Genomic DNA, 21,654 nt, shown 5'->3' on the forward strand with positions numbered 1-21,654 from the left:
GCTTTGATGCCGCTCGATAATTCTCCACTCCCAAAGCGTGTTTGTTGTCTGATGACCTGCTACCAGACTCTGACGTCACGCATTGCCTGTTTTCAAATCCACCGTTTTTTTTCTTTTCTTTGTTTTTGAGCAACCTACGCCTCTTATGTGTTTGTGTTGTTTGATCACAGATTTTCTGGCTTTGTGATGAAACACTGAGAATTTGTCCCTGGTTTTCAACTGGTGTTCTTTTTAATCACTTTTTGTCTTTGTGACGTCAAGTTGCGCTTCATGTCCGATTTCAACTCCACAAACCCCGATGATGTGCACACTCTTACGTGTGTGTTGTTTGATAAACGGCTTTCTGGCTTTGTGATATAACAATGAGAATTTGTCAGTTTTCAACTCCAAAAAGTGCTTTTTTAGCACGTTAGTTCTTTGAGTGACCGATTTCTGACGTCACGCCGATGATTTCCCACTTTTTTAGGCGTTTGTTTTCGAGCGTTTTCTGGCTACGTGACGTCACGCCACCGCGCGCGCGTGCACGCCGCGGCTCGCTCATCTCCTCTCCGTCGCGCACGCGCAGCCTCACTCAAAGTGTGGCGTCCTGGCGAGTGAGCGTGTTGGGAAGCCGAAAAGCGAAAGGAAAGAATGGAGCGCTCGACTCGGCAGCGGACGCAGGAATAATAAACACAAATACTCCTCATTAGCGTTGACAGAGACACTCGAAGACGGAGAAAGTCGCGGAAGAAGCAAAACTTTGTGAGGGGAAACTGTTTTAGACACTCACCCGGACGCCGATTTGAAACATGGATACACTTTTCTCTCCTTTGCTGGGACTCCTGCTCCTCTTCTCGGCTGTTGCGGGCATCTCTGGGCAGATACAAGCAGGTAAGGCAGGAGAAAACCATGAAAGTGTTTTTGTCTGTAGACATGCTAAATGGTTCGTTTGTTCATATAGCGGCACAGGAGGTTGTTAATTGAAGCGAATTCCTGCCAGGTGTGTTTTTTTAGGCGCAGAATAAAAGTTGGCAACAACCTCCGCGCTTGTTCGAAATGTTTACAAACGCACCCACATGCCAAGACGTGTCAACTTTAACATCTTATTTCGTATAAACGGCCGCTGTCGGCGTGGAAAAACGTTAGATTTGCTCGGGAGAACGTTAAACGGACGGTGATACGACGTTGGGGTTTGAATTCGGGGCAGTTGGTTAAGCTGCGAGAACAGCGCACGTCAGTTCATGTTCTCTCTTTGACTGATAGCAAAAAAGTTTTCTGGTCAAAAGCACTTTGTAATCTGCGTCTTTGACATTTTAAGGCTTAGTCGAGACGAGGCTCGTCATAAAGGCGAAAAGAAACGGATGAAAGTTCTGGGCGGTTGTGACCCATGACGTGTGCTATTTATTCGCTGTCAGTATCGCGAAAGTACAGTCGTATGCTGTTCATGTTGCGACTGGCGGGGATTGAGCGATGGGGTCAGTTTTCATCTATTAAAACGTAAAATGGTGAATGTTAAGCAATCTGTGCAGTTGCAGACATTTTATTGCAATCCAGAATTCGCACGTTACTTGAACTGAACTGCTGTCGGGTGCATTCACCTTTAAAGTCCATGTGCGCATATATCACCAATTAAATCAATTTATGACTACTTTTCGCGACGTGTAAGTCTATCCTATGCTTATGCGTATTGGGCTGGTATGAAACTACTGTAAACGTGAGAAACAAGTCGATTCGTCTTTAAGTATTATGATGACAAATGAACGTTTTATGTATTTTTATGCATGCTACTTAAGTCTGCTTACTTAAATTATTTTTTCAAATGATGGATGCAAACATTTTACATTTCTTACCGAAATCAAATCCGTTTTTTTGTAGAAGAAACTTTTTTTTTTTTTTTTTTTTACTCCTTATGAAATCGAACAGAGGCCGTGTCAGCTTTGTCTTCGCTCACTGACATTTTGCGTGCTTGCTTTTATGTGCAAGTTTTAACTAACATCGTGTGCTATATTGTACAGTAACTGCCCTTTATTTCAAAATGATTACCACACAGTCTATATTGTGATACTATTGCTTGCAAAAAAAAGGCAAATCTGTGACATGGAGATCGGATTTACCTTCAATGTGTGTGTGTGTGTGTGTGTGTGTGTGACATGTACTGTATTTGTGAGAGCTGACCTCCAATCTGACTTCACTAAAGCTTTATTAAAGGTGACTCGCGCACACCACGCTTCATTTATGTGCCGGGCATTACCAGAAACTGTAGGAGGGGGAGGAAAAGGTCTGCTCCAGCAAGCCCAGGCTCGTTGATGATTTGCATAAAAATTACTCATTAATTACCACTTCTTGGGTGAGCTTTATTGCCCGGCCCCTCCTTCCTCTAGCCCTCCCTTCCATCCCCTAACTACTCCCCTGGTTCCCCTCCCCGAGGGCTATTTGGTCTGCAGGGCAACAAATGTGTGGAATTTCTTTGAGGCCTCCCCGGGAATGCGAGCACAGTTAATTTGCAAGTAAATACGAAATGCTGCTTTACATAGCCTAGAGGTGGGTCATCGTTAATGTGGAAAAGAGGCTGCGAGGAGAAACATGGTTGTTTCTAAACCCAAAATACAGTGGAAACTCCAAAATCGAGCACTACGTTCTGTTTGGCTGGTTGACTTCCAAGTTCTGATTTCAAAACTAATTTACTATTGTAAAAGTGAATTGGGTCAAGGGTCAAATGGTCATATGATATAAACGTCTTAACAACTCCAAAGGCATTTTTTTTAAGGAAAACGTTTGCACTTGTAACTTTTTGAAAAGTCGATAAGAGTAAAATAAAAACGGCTGACTTTTTGAAGGTGGATCTGGAACATGGTGTTTGTAGCACTATGCTGTCACCGGGTCAAGTATTAGATATTGCTGTCATTAGCTTTTGTGTAGTATATAAGTGTATACCCTTCTTCAATAATAATCGTTTTGATCCGATTCGCAGTGTAGTATGCGTACCACGAGTGGTACGGGGGTGGTATGTGAAAGAATTACTGAATTAAATCTTAACCTTGTGACTAAATCCAGTACATTTGTTTAGTAAACAGTTCAGTTGTATTTAACTTTAAAGTGCAATACATTTGCATGAACTCATTTAGAACTGCTTTACATGCTCCCTATAAACATTTGCTAACATTATCCACGATGATGGTCGGTTCGAGTTGTGCGACATATTTTCTCCAGAAACTGACCTCCAAATTGGACCACTTTTTAGGGGTTTTGGTTGCGTCCAAAAAAAAAGAAGACAGGCGAACAGTCAGCGCCTCTGTCTTGCGTCACTTAAAATGTGTGATCATTCCTCTGAAAGGCGACGCTGCGATTGGTTGAAGCGGGCAACGACAGCAGAGATGTCATGCGTCTCCTTCAAATGCACGCAAGGACAAATTGCACATCAGTTGACAAGGAATTAAAACTGCCACATTACTTTGGGATTGTTGATGTCCTTTCTCTAAATCACTCTCATTTAGCTGCTTGCGCCATCCTCTACTTGAGCCATTTTTTTTTTTTTTTTTTTTTTTAATGTCCCGATGAAATGATGCCGTATTAAATGACGGTGTTTAATGTGAACGGGGTGCTCTCTGGCGTCTGCGCTTATCATCGCTGCTCCGCGGCAACCTCGTTTGGGCTTATCACCTCCACGCTCCGAGTAATAAATGTGGCCCGGCGTGTCTGCTGCGCTGCCTTTACAATGTCAATAAGTGACTGCGTGTCAATGTGACAACTTCTCGAAATGCACTGACCCGCGTTGACGGCGTCTTTAATCTTAATGAAGTGCAATCATTGTGCTCCATTAGCGTCCCTGGGCGAATCACAACAGCTGGTTGAATTATAATTGGAAATCATGTTTTTGCATTCGGAGCCCAAGTACAAAGTTGGTTTAATTATAATGTCTTTACGGCGCCGTTTGGAAGATGACATAGAAATGTTTTTTTTTTTTTCTCAGCAAAAATGAGGAAGTGAGGAGGAGGAGGAGGGGGGAAAACATGCAACCATTGGGTTTTGGCCGTGGGCATCTCGGCCACTCAAGACTCTGTGAAAACGGCGGGAGGGGTGCATCTGTGTGTTTTTCTGTCATTTCTGCTTTGTGTGTGTGTGCTGTCACTTATAGAGAGGCAGTGTGTTTTTCTTCTTAAGCCTTCTGTAGTAAAGTGATACAAAGAGAAGCACATGAAATGCTTGCTTCTCATTTGGATTCCCATGAAAATCCTTCCTCATTTTACTGTGGCCAACTCAAAGAGGGTTTTTATTTATTTTCCCCGTTAAAAAGTATTGCCTCAGTCCGTCGCCATGCCGATCTTCCTTAATGTCGCCTTCTCTTCAAATCAAACGCCTCTCTGCTCAAAGCACATCTCTTTCTATGGATTTCAATTTGGTTGCAGATTAAAAAAAAAAAAAACTTCTTGAAAGTACTGGCTCATTTCTTCAGTGGTTTGGGGGATGAGGTCTGCAGGCACCCACACGCGCGTGTGGAAAATGTAATTAATCTGCTCAGAGAATTCATTAGCTAATCCCTCATTAGACTTGTGTGCTTGGATGAATAGCGGGCTTTTGCACTGAAAGACGTACCAGCCGCAAATAGTGTGACCTTCCAGTCACTTACACGGGGTCTTATTCAGGTTTTCCAAAGTGTGTGTGTGATAACCGTCAGCTTGATCTTCAAGTGGGGGGCGGGGGTGAAAAAAGTTGTGCAAGTTTGGAAGAAAAAAAAAAATTTGGTGTAAAAATGAATTTTTATGAAAGATGTCTCATTTCAGTTTTACTGAATAAGTGTTCAAAACCCAACCCCGCATTGCTAACCGTTTACTCAGAGCCCTAACGCATAAATTAAAAATGTGCACAACTCTTGACGATAACTTCTTCCCACGATGATCAGTCCAGTGTTGCATGAAGGGTGCCAGGCATTAGTCAGAAAGTCAACAGTGAGGGTGCCGAAGGAAATGGAGGGGAGAGATTGTTTGCAACAGATCCCGAATCCAGGAAAGATCATCTCCCTGATGAATGATGGTGTTGGCCTAGTGTCATCCATCTCTGTGGTGCCCTGTTGGGCTCGGGTCACAGCTGTCTGTACACAGAGGCATAAAACTCACCACTGCGCCACACGTACACATGTTCAAAACACACTGCTACACTTCCACACATGGCTGAGTAATGACAGATTAAGTAATCAACACTCAGCTGATTAATTATACTGCAGTTTGCACATGCTCGCCAAACACGGCTAGTGGGCCTTATTCTCGCAAGAATTTGCACGAAAAGTAAAGTGCGCTCATCAGTCGAAAGCAAACGTACTGGTAATTAAGTCGTGATGGAGACATGGCTGATGTGCAGCAGGTGATGGCGGATTTGGGAAGAAAATTTACAGGGTAAGCACAAGTGTAAGGGAGCAAAGGTTAAAGGTGTTTGTGGGGGGGGGCAAGCCATGTGTTGGGGAACATGTGCAAGGCTCTTTTCGCTTCCGCAACATATTTTCAGCCTATTATGAGCCCGGTGTGAGAATGTTTTTTTCAAATTTCAGGTTTCGTCTCTTTTTGATCCGATATAACTTGCACTGGGTTGCGGCGAATAGGGATGTAACGATTAATCAAAAATCGATAATAAAATTGATTTAAACTGATTAAAATATACATAGATGTAAAAAATATATATAATTTCAATGGAAATTTTGATCACAAAAGGACTTAATGATAGCAATCAAATTGATTGTACATTTATTTATTTCCATGTTTAGTTTTGGCACGAGCAAAACACTGATAAGACAAAAATGTCGTTTAAACAGTTAAATTTATTTGTTCATTTTCAAGATTTGTTTTTGTAAAGTGACAAAGTTACTGTTTGTAACACGGACAAAATGCAGATCTTAAAATAAAACACCTTTTGGTGATAACATGAGTCATTTTGGTAAAAAAATTTAAAGAATCGAATCGAAATCGGCAACTAAAAATCCAAAATCAAATCGAATCGGGGCTTGAGTGAATCGTTACACCCCTAGCAGCTAATGTTGCTCTTCCTAATATACTGAATGGAGTATATTATGTGCATGCTATGTATCTAATTCTGTCTTATTGTGTTCTCTGTTGCTTTCTCGGACCCAGCACACATGGGACGCTCTGAAAAGGGTGAGTTTCAGTTAGCCAGCTAATTGCTGAGCTCCATGTCACCATCACTAGTTAACCTCCCTTCTCCGCCTTTTATGCTAGGATTCTTTTACATGTTGTTTCAATGGTGTTGTTTCTTAATCATCCATCTTCAAGATGTGATGTTCCATACTAACCGTCACATTCATCTTAAAAGTGTTTTATTCCATTTAAATGTTGCAAACAAGCTCACGTCCTTATTGTTTTGTTAACTCACAATGTTGGAACTTGGGCCTTGGTGAAGGGTTTACTGGTTGTTAAAATATTTTGATCCAAAACATTTTGCAGGTGCTTTGTTGGTCTTATCGGGACAGCTGTTGGTCAATCTGTTTGCCATTTTTGGGTATACCGGCGTTCCTTCATGTGTCACTCTGAGTAGTGAGGCAGCTGGTGACATTTTTAAAGTGTCCAGGTGCTGTTTGTTTAGCCGAGGCTGCTTCCTGTTCAATGAGTTCAGTGCCCCTCCCCCTGGGCGCCAGCACTGACCAATACAGAATCTAATGCGACTTTACGTCTTTTGGGTTTTCGTCGTGAAAGTGGCAGCTTAGTAGCAGAAACCACAGACGCCTCGGGGTGGTTTAGAATCTTGCTGTATTTTCCCACAAGGCTTTGCTGTTATACTTTAAAAGAACATGAACATTTCATTTTGTGTTGAGTCACTTTAAAATACTTCAAACTGTTTGCGTGTTGGTTTTGTGCTGCATGTCTGCGGATTGTGTGGTTCTCTGTAAAACACATGATTTAATGCAAAAATAACAGAGACCTAATGGAAGTGCAGCGGTGCAGGAATACTGTCAGTTCACATTAAGCAGGATAGGCTCTTTGGCAGCCCTTACATGTGTTCCAACTAATCTCACTCCCATTTCAACTCAACTCTGTCCCTGAAACAATGGATTTGTGACCACTTTAACCACTCGCTCAGCTCTTCACAACTTACCTACCATGAAGGTCAACACTCTTTACTGTACAACGATAAGGTTTGTCAAAAAGAAAAAAGAAAATCTGAAAGTGGGCTTGATTTCTTGTCGGTAGATGCAGCAATAGAGTTTGAAACTTATTTCCTTTGGCAAGATATTATTTTTGTCCCTCCTAAGCACCATTTTGTTCCTGTAAGCATGCGATGTTTGCCGGTGATTAACATTGTGAAAGAGCCTTTCTTTCTCCTAATTTTAGCTAATACACAACAATATTTGGAATATTGAAACATGCCTGAGGGAATGGAATCTTAAAAAGTTGAGCATCAATGAAGTTACTGTTGTCACAGTTAACCGACTGTGGCGATGTCCTGCATGTTTGGCCAATGTGTGATTCTGAGGTCAAGCCAAACCGGGGTTTGGAAAATCTGATGACACACTTGGTTTGAGTGAAACCAATTTAAGATTTGAAGTAAGCAGTGACTGGGCCACCGACTATCATTCTATAAAGGTACATTGCTTGAAGAGCGTCTATAAATAGCATGTCAATAGGAATTTCTCCAAAGAGAGTGTTGTTTTAGGGCATGTGCCTTTTTAATGTTTATTTTTACCAGCGCAAAAGAGATGAATTAGACAAGCCAAGATAAGAAACTGACTTTAAAGTGGCAAGTAACCGCATTTGTTCAAGTGGGCGATAAATCACCCATGAAAAGTCCATTTTATTTTACTTTCTAAGACTCTTCTGTTTTGTGGACGCTGAATAAATGTGACTGCCGTCTATGTAAAAAATGCGACGACGGCACCGAGCCTCTTTATAACAGGCTTCAGGTGGCCGCCAAAGGGCTCTTTTGCGCGTCCCTCTATGTGCTGAAGTGGTTTCCATTAGTCCAGTTAGGAGGACATCTGTCATGAAAGCAGCATCGCACACGCATACACACCAAAGTAGCCATAAGCGTGCAGTACACCATTGCCGGTCTCATTCCTGAGAACAGTCATGAGAAAATCCCAGGGGATGTTTTTCTTTGGGACCCATTTCGACTGTCTTTACATTCATGTCCAGTAAGTCTCCCCTTTAAGCTGATTTGGTTTTGAGATAGCTGCAAAGCTTTCGAGATATTTAAACCCACCCTCTCTGTGTGAATCAGGGGGGGCTTACAGACGGATGACCGCTCCATTAAGATTATCATACCCAACTCTCTATCGTCGTGTTGGCGCAGTGTTGGGCCTCTCTGTCAGCAGGGGCAAAGATTTCAATTGTCGAGCAGACATTGTAGAGCTACAAATGGGTGACGAGTTGACTTAACCATCTGAAACGAAAACCATCTGTGTGTAAAGCTGGGCTTTTAAAGTGTTTTGAATGTGAGAAGGGTTTGCTCCACATGTCGCTGAATGGAGAAATTGTCCACGACGACCATTGAACAATTTACACAGCTTGACTAGATGTCTGCGACATTTGCTTCAAGCTGTTACTATCATAATAAATTGAGATGAAGGCAACAATTTTGCAGTTTGATTACTAGGAATGCTCATGCTAGAAGCAAGGCTACCAATCTACTTATTTGTACCTTATATGAATACGGTATATCGCCGTTGTCCTGTGGAAAACCCGTATATCCAATTTTGTCATAAAAAAAAAAGTGCACGGGTAAAAAAAAAACGTTCATTTAAAAATTTTCATGAAAAATAAAAGGGTATTGCTAATGTTGGGTGTAAATTTATTTAGTTAATTATACCAATTCAATTGATCCATAGCTTGATTAAAAATGACATTGTGGATGTGTGGCCAGCATGGATGTAAACAAGTCCAGCGCCAATCGATGTATCGTTCCACCAACACGATTCATGTTTCATCCTTACTATGTCACCTGTCTGTATCATTTCCTCCACTGATGTTATGCATTCATCTGTTTGGCCGCCATCTGTCTTTCTGCCTTTCCTACCACTGTCCCCGCCAGTCGGCATGTGTCCCAACTGTCAGCGGATGGCGAGTTGACTGCAGACACATGGCCAGACTTGACGGTGATCCTACGCACAAACCTGCGGTCCATCACTCGTAACAGGCTGGCACTGTGCAACAACATCTGCCAATCGCCGGTCTCTGCTCGTCCTCTGCCTCGGCTTCGAAAAGGTCCGCAAACAAGCGAGTGACCATCACCATAGCTACTTCCTCATACAGTCCGACCCTCTTATTTACGTAAGAAAGCCATCTTAACCACACATTGGACCGTTAAACAACCTATTAATGCAACTCAATTGTTAAAGACTGCAGTAAGGACATACTGCACTCTTGATGTGTTTTGATTAAGTTCATAGTTTTGCACAGCTACCCAATAGCACGAGTATTTTATACATATGTAATGTTAAAGGGGAAGTCAACCAAACATTTCTTTTCAAGAATATGTTCTATGCAGGCCCGCTAGTTGAAACAAGGCATTCTGATCAATGTTGCGTTTGTGGAATAAGAGTCAATCCACCCGTTTTTAGCCATCTCAGGGGATGGCCATTTTGTCACTTCTGAAAATGACATCACAGATGCTGAGGTAACGACCAATCATGGCTCAGCTTCAGAAAACAGATAAGCCGTGATTGGTCGTGACCTGACCCCGGAGCAACTGTGATGGCATTTTTAGTCGACAGAAGTGACAAAATGGCCGTCCCCAGAGATGGCTAAACGCGGGTCCATTATGCGGCTTAGCTCATATTCCACAAATGCAATATTAATCAGAATGCCTTGTCTCATCTAGTGGACCTATATAGAACATATTCTGGACAAAAATATGTTTGAGTTGGCTTTCCTTAAAAGACTGCCTGCGGAGTGACAAACTTAAATTTATTTGTCGCCATTCAGCAAGCTAAACAATAGCTTTGTGCAGGGTTTTACGTTCAAGGCGCTGTACTAGAACCACATATCTTCCATGTTATTACTCAGGATGCTTGTGGGAAAAAATGGGGTCAAGTTGTGCTTGTCCAATAACAAACCGGTATAGTTATTTGCATACTGCAGTATGTTCTTACCACAAACTTTGATAAAGGCAACGCGGTCAAATTTTTAACTGTCGGCAACGCCACAAACCCAACATTGAAGTTTTATATTGGACGCAGCCTTGAGGTTTTTCATGAGAGTTGTCTTTTCTGTTGATATCGACACCGGTTACACCCTAATAGAAGAAATCGCACTACTGTGATATTTCAACTAAGCTGACTCCACTGTGTCTGCTGGACTCTTCTCACCTCTCTTATCCACATTCAACTCCCAGGCGTTCTACTCCACTTGGAATTTATTGCTCACTAACATAAACACAACCGACCCTCCCCCAGTTTTTTTGTGTGTATTCTTTACTGAATTACTTTGCCCCACCCCCACCCTTCTTGTTCTTTTCATCCTCACCTCCATTGCCGCCTCCTCTCCGGTTTTCGTGTTCCCCCTCCCAACAAGAGCCGGGGTGGGACTTTGTGCGGCCAAATCCAGATGGAATGGTGTTGCATTGCAGGGATAAAGTGTGCAGATTATTTTAAAGATGGAAATGGTAAATGGTAAAGTAGGTCATATTAGCAGGGGAGCGACATGGAGATTCAGAAATCCCAGTAATCCTCCTGGAAATAAATAAGCAAGCATATCATAACTTTTGGCAGCAGGGGAAACTAAATATATCCGCTTTGTTTTGGAAAAAACAAATATTAATTTGCCCCCTATAAGAGAACTAGTTTGTTGTACATGAAGTATAGCTGTTGTGTGATTTTTTTTTTTTTTGTTTTTTTTGTCTGTCACGCTCTTAACTGAAAACACGATCAGGGCATTCCCTCCTTTTCATTTTCTCCTCACTCAAATCTTTGCCAAGGTCTCTCAGTATTGCCTTTTTTTTTTTTTTTTTTTATCTTTGTTGTCGTTTCTTAACCTTCCCCTGGAATGCTTTGGTTGGTCTTTCTCCCTGGTTCGTTTCTCCTCTGACAAACTCACTTTGTTTGTCTTTATTCACTGTCTTATTGTATTAAGTGACTCGGTTAACAGTCACGATGTCTCTCTTGGGCCAAAGGTAAATAAAGTGTCGATGCAGAAGAATGTGTGTGTGTGTTTGCATGCGAAGGGAGCTGTCTTGTTGGAGTAACAGTTAGCAGATACAGCCAAGCCTCACCACGACATACGACGTCGCTTGCGTTTAGCCTCACAAACATCGAGACACACACAAACACGACGACCTTAACTTGGAATTATTTAGTCTTGTAGGATTACTGCCACCGCTGCACTTGAAGTTAACTCCACCTTTGAAACGGTACTGTAGTAGTCGGTATGTGTGTTTTTGAATCAAAACAAATAAGTGGTTCGTGGTATGAATGGACTCACTCAAGACTAAATAAACACTTCAATAGCAACTTGGTGAACGTGCCTACCCAGCGAGAGTTCTTTCTCTCCATCGGGCATCTTGGCTACAGAACGACTGTTTATACCAAGAGGCAGACCTCACCTCTCAGGCCCCTCCTCCTCCTCACATCTCTGCAGACCTCAAACCTTCACCGTCAGGCTGGACATACGTGGAATAATTCCAAAATAAAATTGCTTTCCATGTCCGGTTTCGGCGTTTTCCGATTATTGACATGTCTGGGATGAGTTAAAGAGAGAGTGAGGAAAAAAAGTACATTCATGTAGTTTTATTGTTTCAGTTGTTATGTCTTTGTGACGATTTTCGGTCCAAGCATGCAATAAATTACGATATTTCCGGCTTGACGGCGACGTATGAGGTCCAACTAGACACTTTATTGTTTATCTGCTAAAGGTCAAAAAGGTAAAAGCACGGGTGTGCCTCGGGTGTACTGTCAATTTGTGATTTTATCAACAGAGCTTTTTGAAATTCTTCTCCAGGTGAACTATTCTCCTGCATTTAAAAAATGTCCTTTGCTTTGCAGACGGCTGCGTTATTATAAAACCGGCTCCAATTTGAAAGCGGTTTTAAATTGCATTTTTGTTATCGTAGCGATTGTCTTGGCCTGTGTTCCCACATGGTGTTCAAATTTTGTTGGCCTGTCCAGTACATGCCAAAACATCACGTGCTACTATAAACCCGTGTAATTGCCTATAATCAGCAGCCTGAGGAAAGTAATTTCTGGCTAAGGTACGATGGCAACAATAGTGAATTGAGGGGCATTTTACGCATGGGCTGGGTAGTTAGGATCACACTAGAATCAAAATTGAGCATAAAACCCAAAGCGTAAATTATTTTTTTTTAAAAACTTGACGAAGGAAATGTTTGTTACTTGGGTTTAGACCCCTGATGTGGCTGTTTAGCGCTTTCAGTGGAACGTGGCAAGAGCTTCCTCTGTTTGCACCCTATCTCTTCGACACACACACGCACTTCAAAGGCACACATGGATTGCTAAACAGTGGGAGCCGCATGTGGTTTAGGTTAGCCACACTTTCCCCTTGCACTGGCCCCAAACTAACCACTTGTACTTTACCATGGTCAAGTATGACATTGCATTCGCCATACGCTTCTCTTGTGGGTGTCCTTGTCTGTGCACACTGTTTTGTGCGGAGTACGTGGCCATGACCATGGCCATGTGTTAGCTTGTCGCCATCTGACATGGTCCCAACAGTCCCAACAACGCTGATATCGTGTACAAGAGTCTACATGGCTCCCACAAAACCGCTGAGCATATTTTCAAGTATTTTTTCTTGTACTGGAATGGAAAGAACTTCCCAAACATGTTGTGAACTGCAAACCGTTGATGCTTAGTGCATAATACTCAGGTACATTCTCAAATGGATCAGACAATCAAGTGCTCTCTGCTGGCTGCGAAACGAGTGACACACATTGGCGCTTGCAGTCCTTTCTGAAATATGAGGTGAAATGGGAGTATATGATTCAGAAGAGCGGTGTGCGGGAGAGGAAGCAATCGCTGTTTCAAGCGTGATAAGGAACCATGCGAGAACAGAGCAAAGCGACACAAAACTTGCAGCTGCACTCTTTCATTCCTGAGCTGCTTCATATCTGCTGATAACTACGTCGCGCTGACGCGGGGAGGGAAAGTTTGCATGATTGATAGGGCTCAGGCACTTTCCCCCCCGTCCTACTTCTTGACGCAATACTTATTCGCACATGTGCGAAACAGACCGGGCCCTAGTTCGGGTATGCACGACAACTCTAATCTCAGATCATTAGTCTACTTTCACACGGAGTACACAGAAATGGACTTTGACCTTCAGTCTCATAGGTGTGTTTGCTTACTCTGTTAACTGACTGGAAACCTCCACCAAGAGTTGTCAGGTTTCTCCTGTGAGGTCACTTTGTTTGTGTTTCAGGGGTCTGTTTCTCTTTCACATTCTTTTGCTTTTGGAAGGCCCAATGAGATGAAGTGGAGGGTAAAATGACTACTTAAGTACTCTCAACGCCAATACTTAACTTCACGTGTAATGGTCGTCTTGGGCAGTTTCTCTTGGAATGGCAGGAAATGAGTGACAATTTGTTCGTCTCATCAAGAAATTGTCGACAATTTGAAGCATGTTTTGGTTCCAAGATTTCTGAAACTAACCAAAGTGGATACAAAATTGGGGAGCAGAGTCAGTGTAGAACTTTTGTTCGCCTTTTGAGGTAATATGTGAGCCGTAAAACAGTGCGGCAATTGCCTGCACTTTGTCATACTTTGTGTAACGGAAAACAGACAGCCGCGTCTTGGTTTGGGTTGAGTATGATGCAGCAATTTAAATCTGTTTGTCTCACATAGGTAACCTATCTTTCTCTTCATGATACGCTCACAGTTTCAGTGAACATGGAAATCACTGCCCGATGCGGCATGGAGGGAAGTCGATGCTCACTAGTTGGAGAAGAGCCAAACCCAAGGCATTATTAGAATATTGTGTAATGTTTAGTCAGCGGAACAGCATGCATTTGCTGCTTTATAGACTTCCGGGAGTGTCAAGGAGATGGACATAAACAGTCTCTTTTTGAAAAATTATTTTAGCCACATATTTCCATTCTACTGGTTACTCGGTTTGTGTTTAAATAACTGCCAGACATTTTCAGACTCTCGTTTACCCAAACGTTTGAAAAAAGTATAAAACAATATATAAATAAATTCCTGGGAGTGAATGGCTGGACTGTGAAAAGACATACAAAAACGTTTTTGGCAGTGAATGAGTTAAATGCGTTCAAAAACAACATTTTGATCACATTCATATGATGTTGAGAAGAGTCAGATTAACCAGTTAAGGCCTAAAGCGCCTTTCTCAACAGCTCCCCAAAACCGTCGGTCGCCTTTGGAATTATCCTTGAAAACCTGAAGTTCTCCCAGAAATTCAACACTTACAAAATGATTAATATCTCAGCCCGTGTAGCAGACAGAAACATAATTCCAAAAGAATTAAAGAGCTTAGACATGTGGCTTTCACACAGGCAGAATTTATTATTATTTACTGTTTCAATCAAAGATGTAAAAATAACGTGTCAGTGCAAGAGAAGCACTATTTTAATTAAAAAAAAAAATCGAGTGGTAATTACCATCCTCTATTCTGTTACAAAGACATCACTATCGTCATTGTCTACAAACCATATCATATCACGTTCGACTGGTCGTGCACGTCGTCTATATGTCACTGCCTCGCGGTCTCGCGACACCGTCACGTGTATATTCTCTTGCATTAAGTTAGCTAAGAGACGGAGAATTGGATTAAAAAAAGGACGGTGACGTATCCGCTCCCCCGGTTTGAAAGGTAGAAAGACGCAACAGCGCTCCCGGCTCTAGTGGTAGAAACGTGGTTATGCGCTCCCGGGCTTAATGGGTTAAGTGGCTTTGTCTGGGATGCATACTTTTGCGTTTCTGGAATGTGAGGTTATTTATTTGAGATTTCTACTTATCCTTGTCTCTTTCTTTGGTATTTGGGGGACTTGAGTCTATGAATTGAGTTATACAAATTCAAGAGGCCTAATTGTTCTATGGAATCCTCACAAGTATCGTGTGTGTTTTTATGATGTTACTATTCATATTGTATTCATCTCATCTCATGTTTCCATTCAGATGCAGAAGATTATGAGGTGGATGTTTTGCGTGTAAAATTTATTTAACTCAGTCTGACCTCATTGGCTTGTCAGTCACCACCTGGGCCAGGAGGAAATTAACTAAGAAACCACTCTACCTAACAAAGTAACGGTTGCCCTCCAATTTCATGGCTTCACTGTGTTTGTCCTCTTCATCTCAAATCCCGTTCTTGACGAGAGGCGGCAGGTGGACAGCGAGAGAATACGGGAATTTCAAGCCAAAAGAAAACAGAACGAGACGCTTGTCTATGTGATACTTGCTCCCTGGCGACTTTGCGCTGTCGGTTCGTCATTAATTATGCATGCGGGGATTTCAGTTAGCCTAAATGGCAGGCCAGTGTCAGATGCTCCTCTCTGACGGACCCCCCGTGTGTATGTGCATGTGTACATGTGCTTCCTTTTGCAGTGGTGAACTCTGGGATGAATCTTAATGGCCATCATTAACCCTTTCACCTGCTCCCTGTACACTACACGCACACACACACGCATACATAAATACACACACAGAGCGCCTGTTTACCAGACGTGGCAAGCAGAATGCTCTGGTGTGCGGCGTGTGTGCGCTCCTGTGCAGCGTGTTTCGAGTGGCAGGTTGATGGGGGCAGATTTGACACAATTGCTCTTTGAAGGATGCACTCGGACGAAAAAGTGGCTCGGTAGAGGAAATGCGCCAAAGATCAACCAGCCTCTCTGTGTTAATAGCTTTCATCATTTTGAATGAGTGTAAAATCTTTTTTTTTATAACAAGAGTTTTGCAAAGCTCTTTTAGTGGGGGCGGGAGATTATCGATCACAATCCTTTCCAGAAAGCTCATTGAGCTCCGTTGTGTATGAATTTGGAAAAACCATCACAGGCAATGCTTTAGGATTCGCCGTCATTATCCATCTATTGGTCAATTGTAGGAATGGCAGGTTTAACAACTGGGACGATTATCGGTGCCAATATTTGGCAGGTTGACGAATATCTGCATCGGCCTCATTTAAGAATCAGACGGCCGATAAGAGACTTAAAGCTGACTCTTTTGTTTAAACTTTTAGTTAACGTTATGAGATTCCGTTGACCCTGTGACCCCCCTTCAACTTTTGTTTTGCTTTAAAATGAAAAGTGAAGGTTTAACGTGATTGATTGATTCTTTGCGCCGCAAAACGTCTCTGCTCATGTTGCAGCATTGAGGTGGCAGAACCCGAGTTCACAACTGCTGAATCGTTACATCACGCCAGTGACTGGACTCTGTCATTTGTTTATATGAGTTTGTGTATGTACTCCCTCCCATCTGTTACAAACTCCTGCAGCACTAGTGGACATAAGGAACACGCGCACGCACCCCCACGCACAGGTTACAGCTGGGAAAATGCCCTCACCGTTCCACCCATCCTCCTTCCTTCCACCTCCCTGCAGAGCCTCGGGACTCGTCCAGGTGTCCATTCTCCTCCTCCCCCCCCGACCCTCTTTGCTCTTTTTCCACACTTGTCTGCCTCCCCTCCGTCTGTCCTCTCCATGTTTGACATGCTTTTGGAGCAGCGACAGATTCCTCGCATGCATGCGGTGCGACAGCCAGCCTCGAAATGAATGTGATACAGGAAAGAACACGCAGACATGACACAAAGGCGTGACATAGTTTGGACCAAGTTTGTTGCGACGTTTCCTCGGCCTGAACGTTAGGGGAAGAGCTGAAGCGGCATTCCCATTCATTTCAATGGGGAAAGTTGATTTGGGATGTTTTGAGTTTTTAGCGTGGTCACGCAAAGAATCAAACTTGCAAATCAAGGTACCACTGTGTGTACATGTGTGTATACAACCCCCTCCAAAAATATTGGAACTGCAAGTTCAATTCCTTTGTTTTTGTTGTATAAAACTAAGACATTTTGGCTTCAGATCAAAAGTTAGAAGTGCAGCTTTTATTTCATGTTGTTCACATCTAGACGTGTTAAACAACTCAGGGCAGAGCACCTTTTGTTTGAAGTCACCCACATTTGAAGTAAGCAAAAGTATTAGAACCTGTGCATGTCAAACATTACATTTCCGGCTTTGGGTTTCACATGTGGAAACTGAAGACTAGAGAGCTGTCGACAGGAGAAAAGCAAACCATTTTGAAGCTGTGAGAAGAGCTATTGCACAAACATTGCGCATAGCAATACAACAATTTGGAATGTCCTTGAAAAAGAAAATAAACTTACTGGTGCACTGGGCAACAGACATCAAACAAGTCGGACACGGGTATCAACAGCAGTCTTTCTATGCCGTAGTAAATGTTATTTCACGTTCTATGGTTATCATTACTCTAGTTTATCCTTCAGATGCCTACTTCGCTGAAGTCTCGTGATATTTGCGGACATCCCAGCTACGACATTAGATAGAAGTACAATAGCAACATTGCAAAAAAAAAAAAAGATTGGGAAAGCGAATATAAAGACCCACCAGCAAAGAAAAGAAAATACTCTAGTTTTTGTGCAGTTTCAGCTTCTATAAACCCAGGAGCTCTGAATACCGCTTATTAAGCAGAGACTGCGTGTGTTTGTGTGAGGGTGTGTGTGTGCGACAGCGTGATTTATTGAAACGCACTTCAGTGGGAGAACTGCAATGATGAGACTGAGAGTTGGGAGTAAAAGTCTCACACACACACACACAGCGATGCAGAGCAAAGCCAAGTTCTTTATTGTATTACAGAGACCAGCTTGTATCAGAAGGAAGGCAAGAGCGCAAAGAATGATGAATGTAGAGAGTGAGGGTTGAATTCATTGTGATTGCCCTGGTGGACTCTGTTTTTCAACACAGGGCCTATTTTTTTTTTTTTCTTTGCCCCCCTCCCTGCCTTTCACTCCCCCCCCCCTTTAACATCTCTTGACTACGATTCCCCTCCAGTGTCATTGCTTCTCTTCATATATATGCTTACCAATTACATTCAACAGATGACACCGAGCGATAGAGGGAGCGACACAAATGGAGGAGGGTGAAGGATAAAGAGTTAAGAGAAGTATACCCCAAAAAAAAAAAGAGAGCGGGAGCCTGAAAGTGGGAAACGACACACATTGGCAGGAATAAAAGGGGAGAAATAGAATGTGACAGACAGATAGGAGAGAGAGATTGAATAGATAAATGAGATTTATCTATAATGAAATCCGCTTTAGTCTGCATGGCGGAATGTGCACCATTCAGCCTTTCTGCTGTAACAGACAAGAGTTACCCTTTTAATATTCCAAACATCGGTGTGTGCTTGAAACGCGGGGTGTGTGCATAGTGTGGAGACGCTGACTTACCCTCAATGCAAAGTTAACTTACTCCAGGAGAGACGAGCTTCTGTTGGATCATTATGAGCCGCAATGAATATGCCATATACTTCAGCCCGTCATATAGTGGCCGTGGCTCGTGATGTTTACTTGCTCACGTTTCCTCAATACGGTTTTACTGCACAAGCTTTGAATGTTCCAAATCTCTTCTCCAATTATACCAAATGTATGAATACAAATGATGATAACAATACACTGACTCATGACACTCGTGAAATAGTCTCAGATTTGTTGACAAAGAAAAGCGATTGTAGTTGCGTGTCACACAATTAATGTTTAGCATTAGTAGTCATGCAGCAGTAAAGATAACCACTGTGAAAAAATCAAATAAATGAAAAATAGTACTTCAAACACTGTATTACTTAGCTATTCATTATTGTTGGTTAAGTAATCTCAAGAGTGCGCTGTGTTGTAAAGGCTCTGAATTTACTATGTTGGTAATTTGGGTTGAAGGTTGGTAGAAGTTCAAGGTGAGGGCAGTGGGTGAGCATAAACCCAAGATTCTATTTACTTTGAGGTCAAATTGCGCCAAATGTGCTGTCACAGGGCTACACCTACAAGCATGTTTGTGTATGGACATCTATTCGCATTTCCAAGTCCACTCCTCACACGCAGTCACATCGCCTCAGGCCAACGCACACACATGCGCGTTGGTATCCACACTCACATTGCCCACGGCTACGCATTCAGTCCAAGGAAGCTGCTTTTTGCTCTCCAAGTTGTGTGAGTGTTCCCCCCCCCCCCCCTCTCTTTCTACGCCCTTGGCATACCATCACACACTCAACATGTATTCAGGGATATGTGCAGACATACATGCACATTTTAAATCTTGGCTCTATAGACTTAAACTCCTGTGGGCATGGCACCATAACGCACACAGACAGGCCCCCTTATGCACTTCATGTTTGTGTTGTACATTTTTCCAAATTCTAATACCCCTGCCATTTTCTCTCAATTTGAGGGGATGTGCTTGTGGAAACTGGCTGCCTCTACTTCAAGTGCCAATTCAGAACTTTTTGCATAGTGTTTACCTGTTTTCTTGAATACTGTGCATTGATTTGAGTAATTTACACTTCATCTCTGGGGCTTAAAGAAATGATTATCAGTGTTTCCTTGTCGACATTTTTTTTCCCAAAGAGGAAGAGAGGAGTGGACATTAAAAGCAGGCGATCCCTCTCCCTCTGTCTTTCTCTCTCTGTGTCCGTGCCGCTCTAACTGCCTCTCCCAGCATATAACAAGGCATTCTGTCCATTTGGATTACTTACATTAACATGAGCAAGAAAAAGACTGTGCTCCCCATTTGCCTGGGTGAGCACTTCAGAGGAAGAGAGAATGGCCGTTTTGTTATTTTTTTAATGTCTGTTTCATGACCTGGTCAACAACCTAACAGAGACCAGATTGTTGTGTTGTTCTGGAACTGTGCCACGATCAAAGTGGAACAAGCATCTTCTACTTGATAGCTGTAATCCAGCAATGGGCAATTTGAATGATGGAAGGTTCTGCCACAAATGTTTTTTTTGGTTTTTTTTAGGCCCTCTTCTTCTCCTATGGAGAAAGTGTTATTAAGCATTGTCTGCCATCTAGTGGTGAACAACTTGTTGTAATAACTTAAAAATGATCAGGTACGATCGAGGAAATATTTTTATCGTTGGAGTCAAATTATTCCAGGGTCCACTCATTTGACCATCCCTGCTCTAAGCGATGATTACAGATTGCGGCAAAGATGCAAAAGAACCACTGTTGGTGGTGACTGTGAAGTGGAGCTCGAGGTAAATGATCAAGAGGTGTAACGATGGATTTAGTAATAGAGGGGATTATGACAATGCAGCCAGTCTTTACTTGTTTTCCATTATCAAGGCCCATCAGCAGTTCATGGAACAAACACAAACAGCGTTAATTGCTTGGCACGTAATTCGGCATGGACGTGCCTCAATGGGCCCAGAGCTTGTGAACATGTCCGAATGTCTAGGGAACAAAGGAAGATGATGTTTTTATGTGTGTTCGAACCATGCTAGTGGTAAAGTTTAAAAGCACGGGCGCTACAGAGAGCACTGGCTGTCATTTGGTTCCACAATTAGGCATTTTCTGTATCAGAATATAAAGCCGCCTTGAAGTAAAAAGATCCAGGTTCAAATTTTTCATTTTAGCATGTTCTCCCTAATAGGAAGCGGTTAAGTCAAGTGTGAAGTCAAGTTTCTAAATCCTTGTCATATTGAGAACAGCTATGACAGCACTCAATGTTACATAGGCATCCTGTTTTTCTCTTTAGGCAGCAACACATTCTAAAGAATTAACAGTGCCACTAATATGCAGCCAAGTCCTGATCGCCATTTCCACCTCAATTATCTTAAAGTAAAAGTCAACGCAAACATTTTTTTTAAGAATATGTTCTGTGCAAGACCACTAGTTGAGACAGGGCATTCTGATAAATATTGCGTTTGTGGAATAAACACAATGGCCATCTCTGGGGGTGGCCATTTTGTCTAGTGACAACTGAAAATGACACAAGATTCAGATTCAGAAACCAGGTCAGCCGTGATTGGTCGTTGTGAGCAGCTTTGATGTCATTTTCAGTCGACAGAAGACAAAATGGCCGTCCCAGAGATGGCTAAAAACGAGTGCATTTTGCTGCTTAATTTATATTCCAAAAATGCCAAATTAACCCGATTGCCACATTTCAACTAGTGGGCCTGCTGGGAACATATTCTTGGAAAAAAATATGTTTGGGTTGACTTCCACTTTAAGACACAATCAGCAATGATTTCCACACAATCGACCTCATAAATAAATTATGCCCATCCTTCATGCGCTACACGGTATAGTTAATAATTGGAGAAGGGCCGGCAGAAAACATGATGGTCATCTACCTAGCGTTTCTTGTTCCTGTCCCCAGTTTTCAAATGAGAGGAAAAAATCAGGTCATCCTTTCTTTGATGGTTTTACATGAAACTAAACAGGAAATAACCTGAAAGAACGTCACACCATTACAGTGTACCTTGGTGATTGTGTTCAGTGTCTGTCTCAAGGTCTTGGGGACCTGGAAAAGGGGGAGTACATGCTTCAGCGGTGCCCTCCGCTAGTTGTCCTTCCCTAATGGTAAAATGTAAAAAGGCCCCTGGCGGAGTCCTTGCATGAGAAGGAACCAGGACACTTGGTCTGATGTCTCGGGGCAACAGGCCACAAAATCATCACTCCCCAATGAAACAGACACATCAAGATTATGGCTGCTCCCTCATAAAGGAACATTTTCAGTCTCTTAAAATTTGTATGAAACGCCACATATTCA

At 42.5% G+C, this 21,654-nt stretch overlaps 1 protein-coding gene across 20 annotated transcripts in view; it reads left to right on the forward strand.

Annotated features, from left to right (window-relative positions):
- The first annotated feature begins 283 nt into the window (after positions 1-283).
- Positions 284-21,654, forward strand: part of ptprk (protein tyrosine phosphatase receptor type K) — an 80,094-nt gene continuing 58,723 nt past the window's right edge. For 3 of the 20 annotated variants that reach the window (XR_015083746.1, XM_086018145.1, XM_086018147.1), the window contains exons 1-2: positions 288-870; positions 6,099-6,122. Coding sequence is in view for 19 of the 20 variants with exons in the window: in XM_086018145.1 (XP_085874271.1) it covers positions 789-870; positions 6,099-6,122 (106 nt within the window). In the remaining variant the exon portion in view is untranslated. Of the gene's footprint in view, positions 871-6,098; positions 6,123-21,654 lie in introns of all 20 variants that reach the window. The other 17 variants (XM_086018146.1, XM_086018152.1, XM_086018151.1 and 14 more) reach the window with 13 other exon arrangements.

Source organism: Filicampus tigris, chromosome 20 (genome assembly GCF_054856515.1).
Source record: "Filicampus tigris isolate MCC_2025a chromosome 20, RoL_Ftig_1.0, whole genome shotgun sequence".
Taxonomy (NCBI): domain Eukaryota; kingdom Metazoa; phylum Chordata; class Actinopteri; order Syngnathiformes; family Syngnathidae; genus Filicampus; species Filicampus tigris.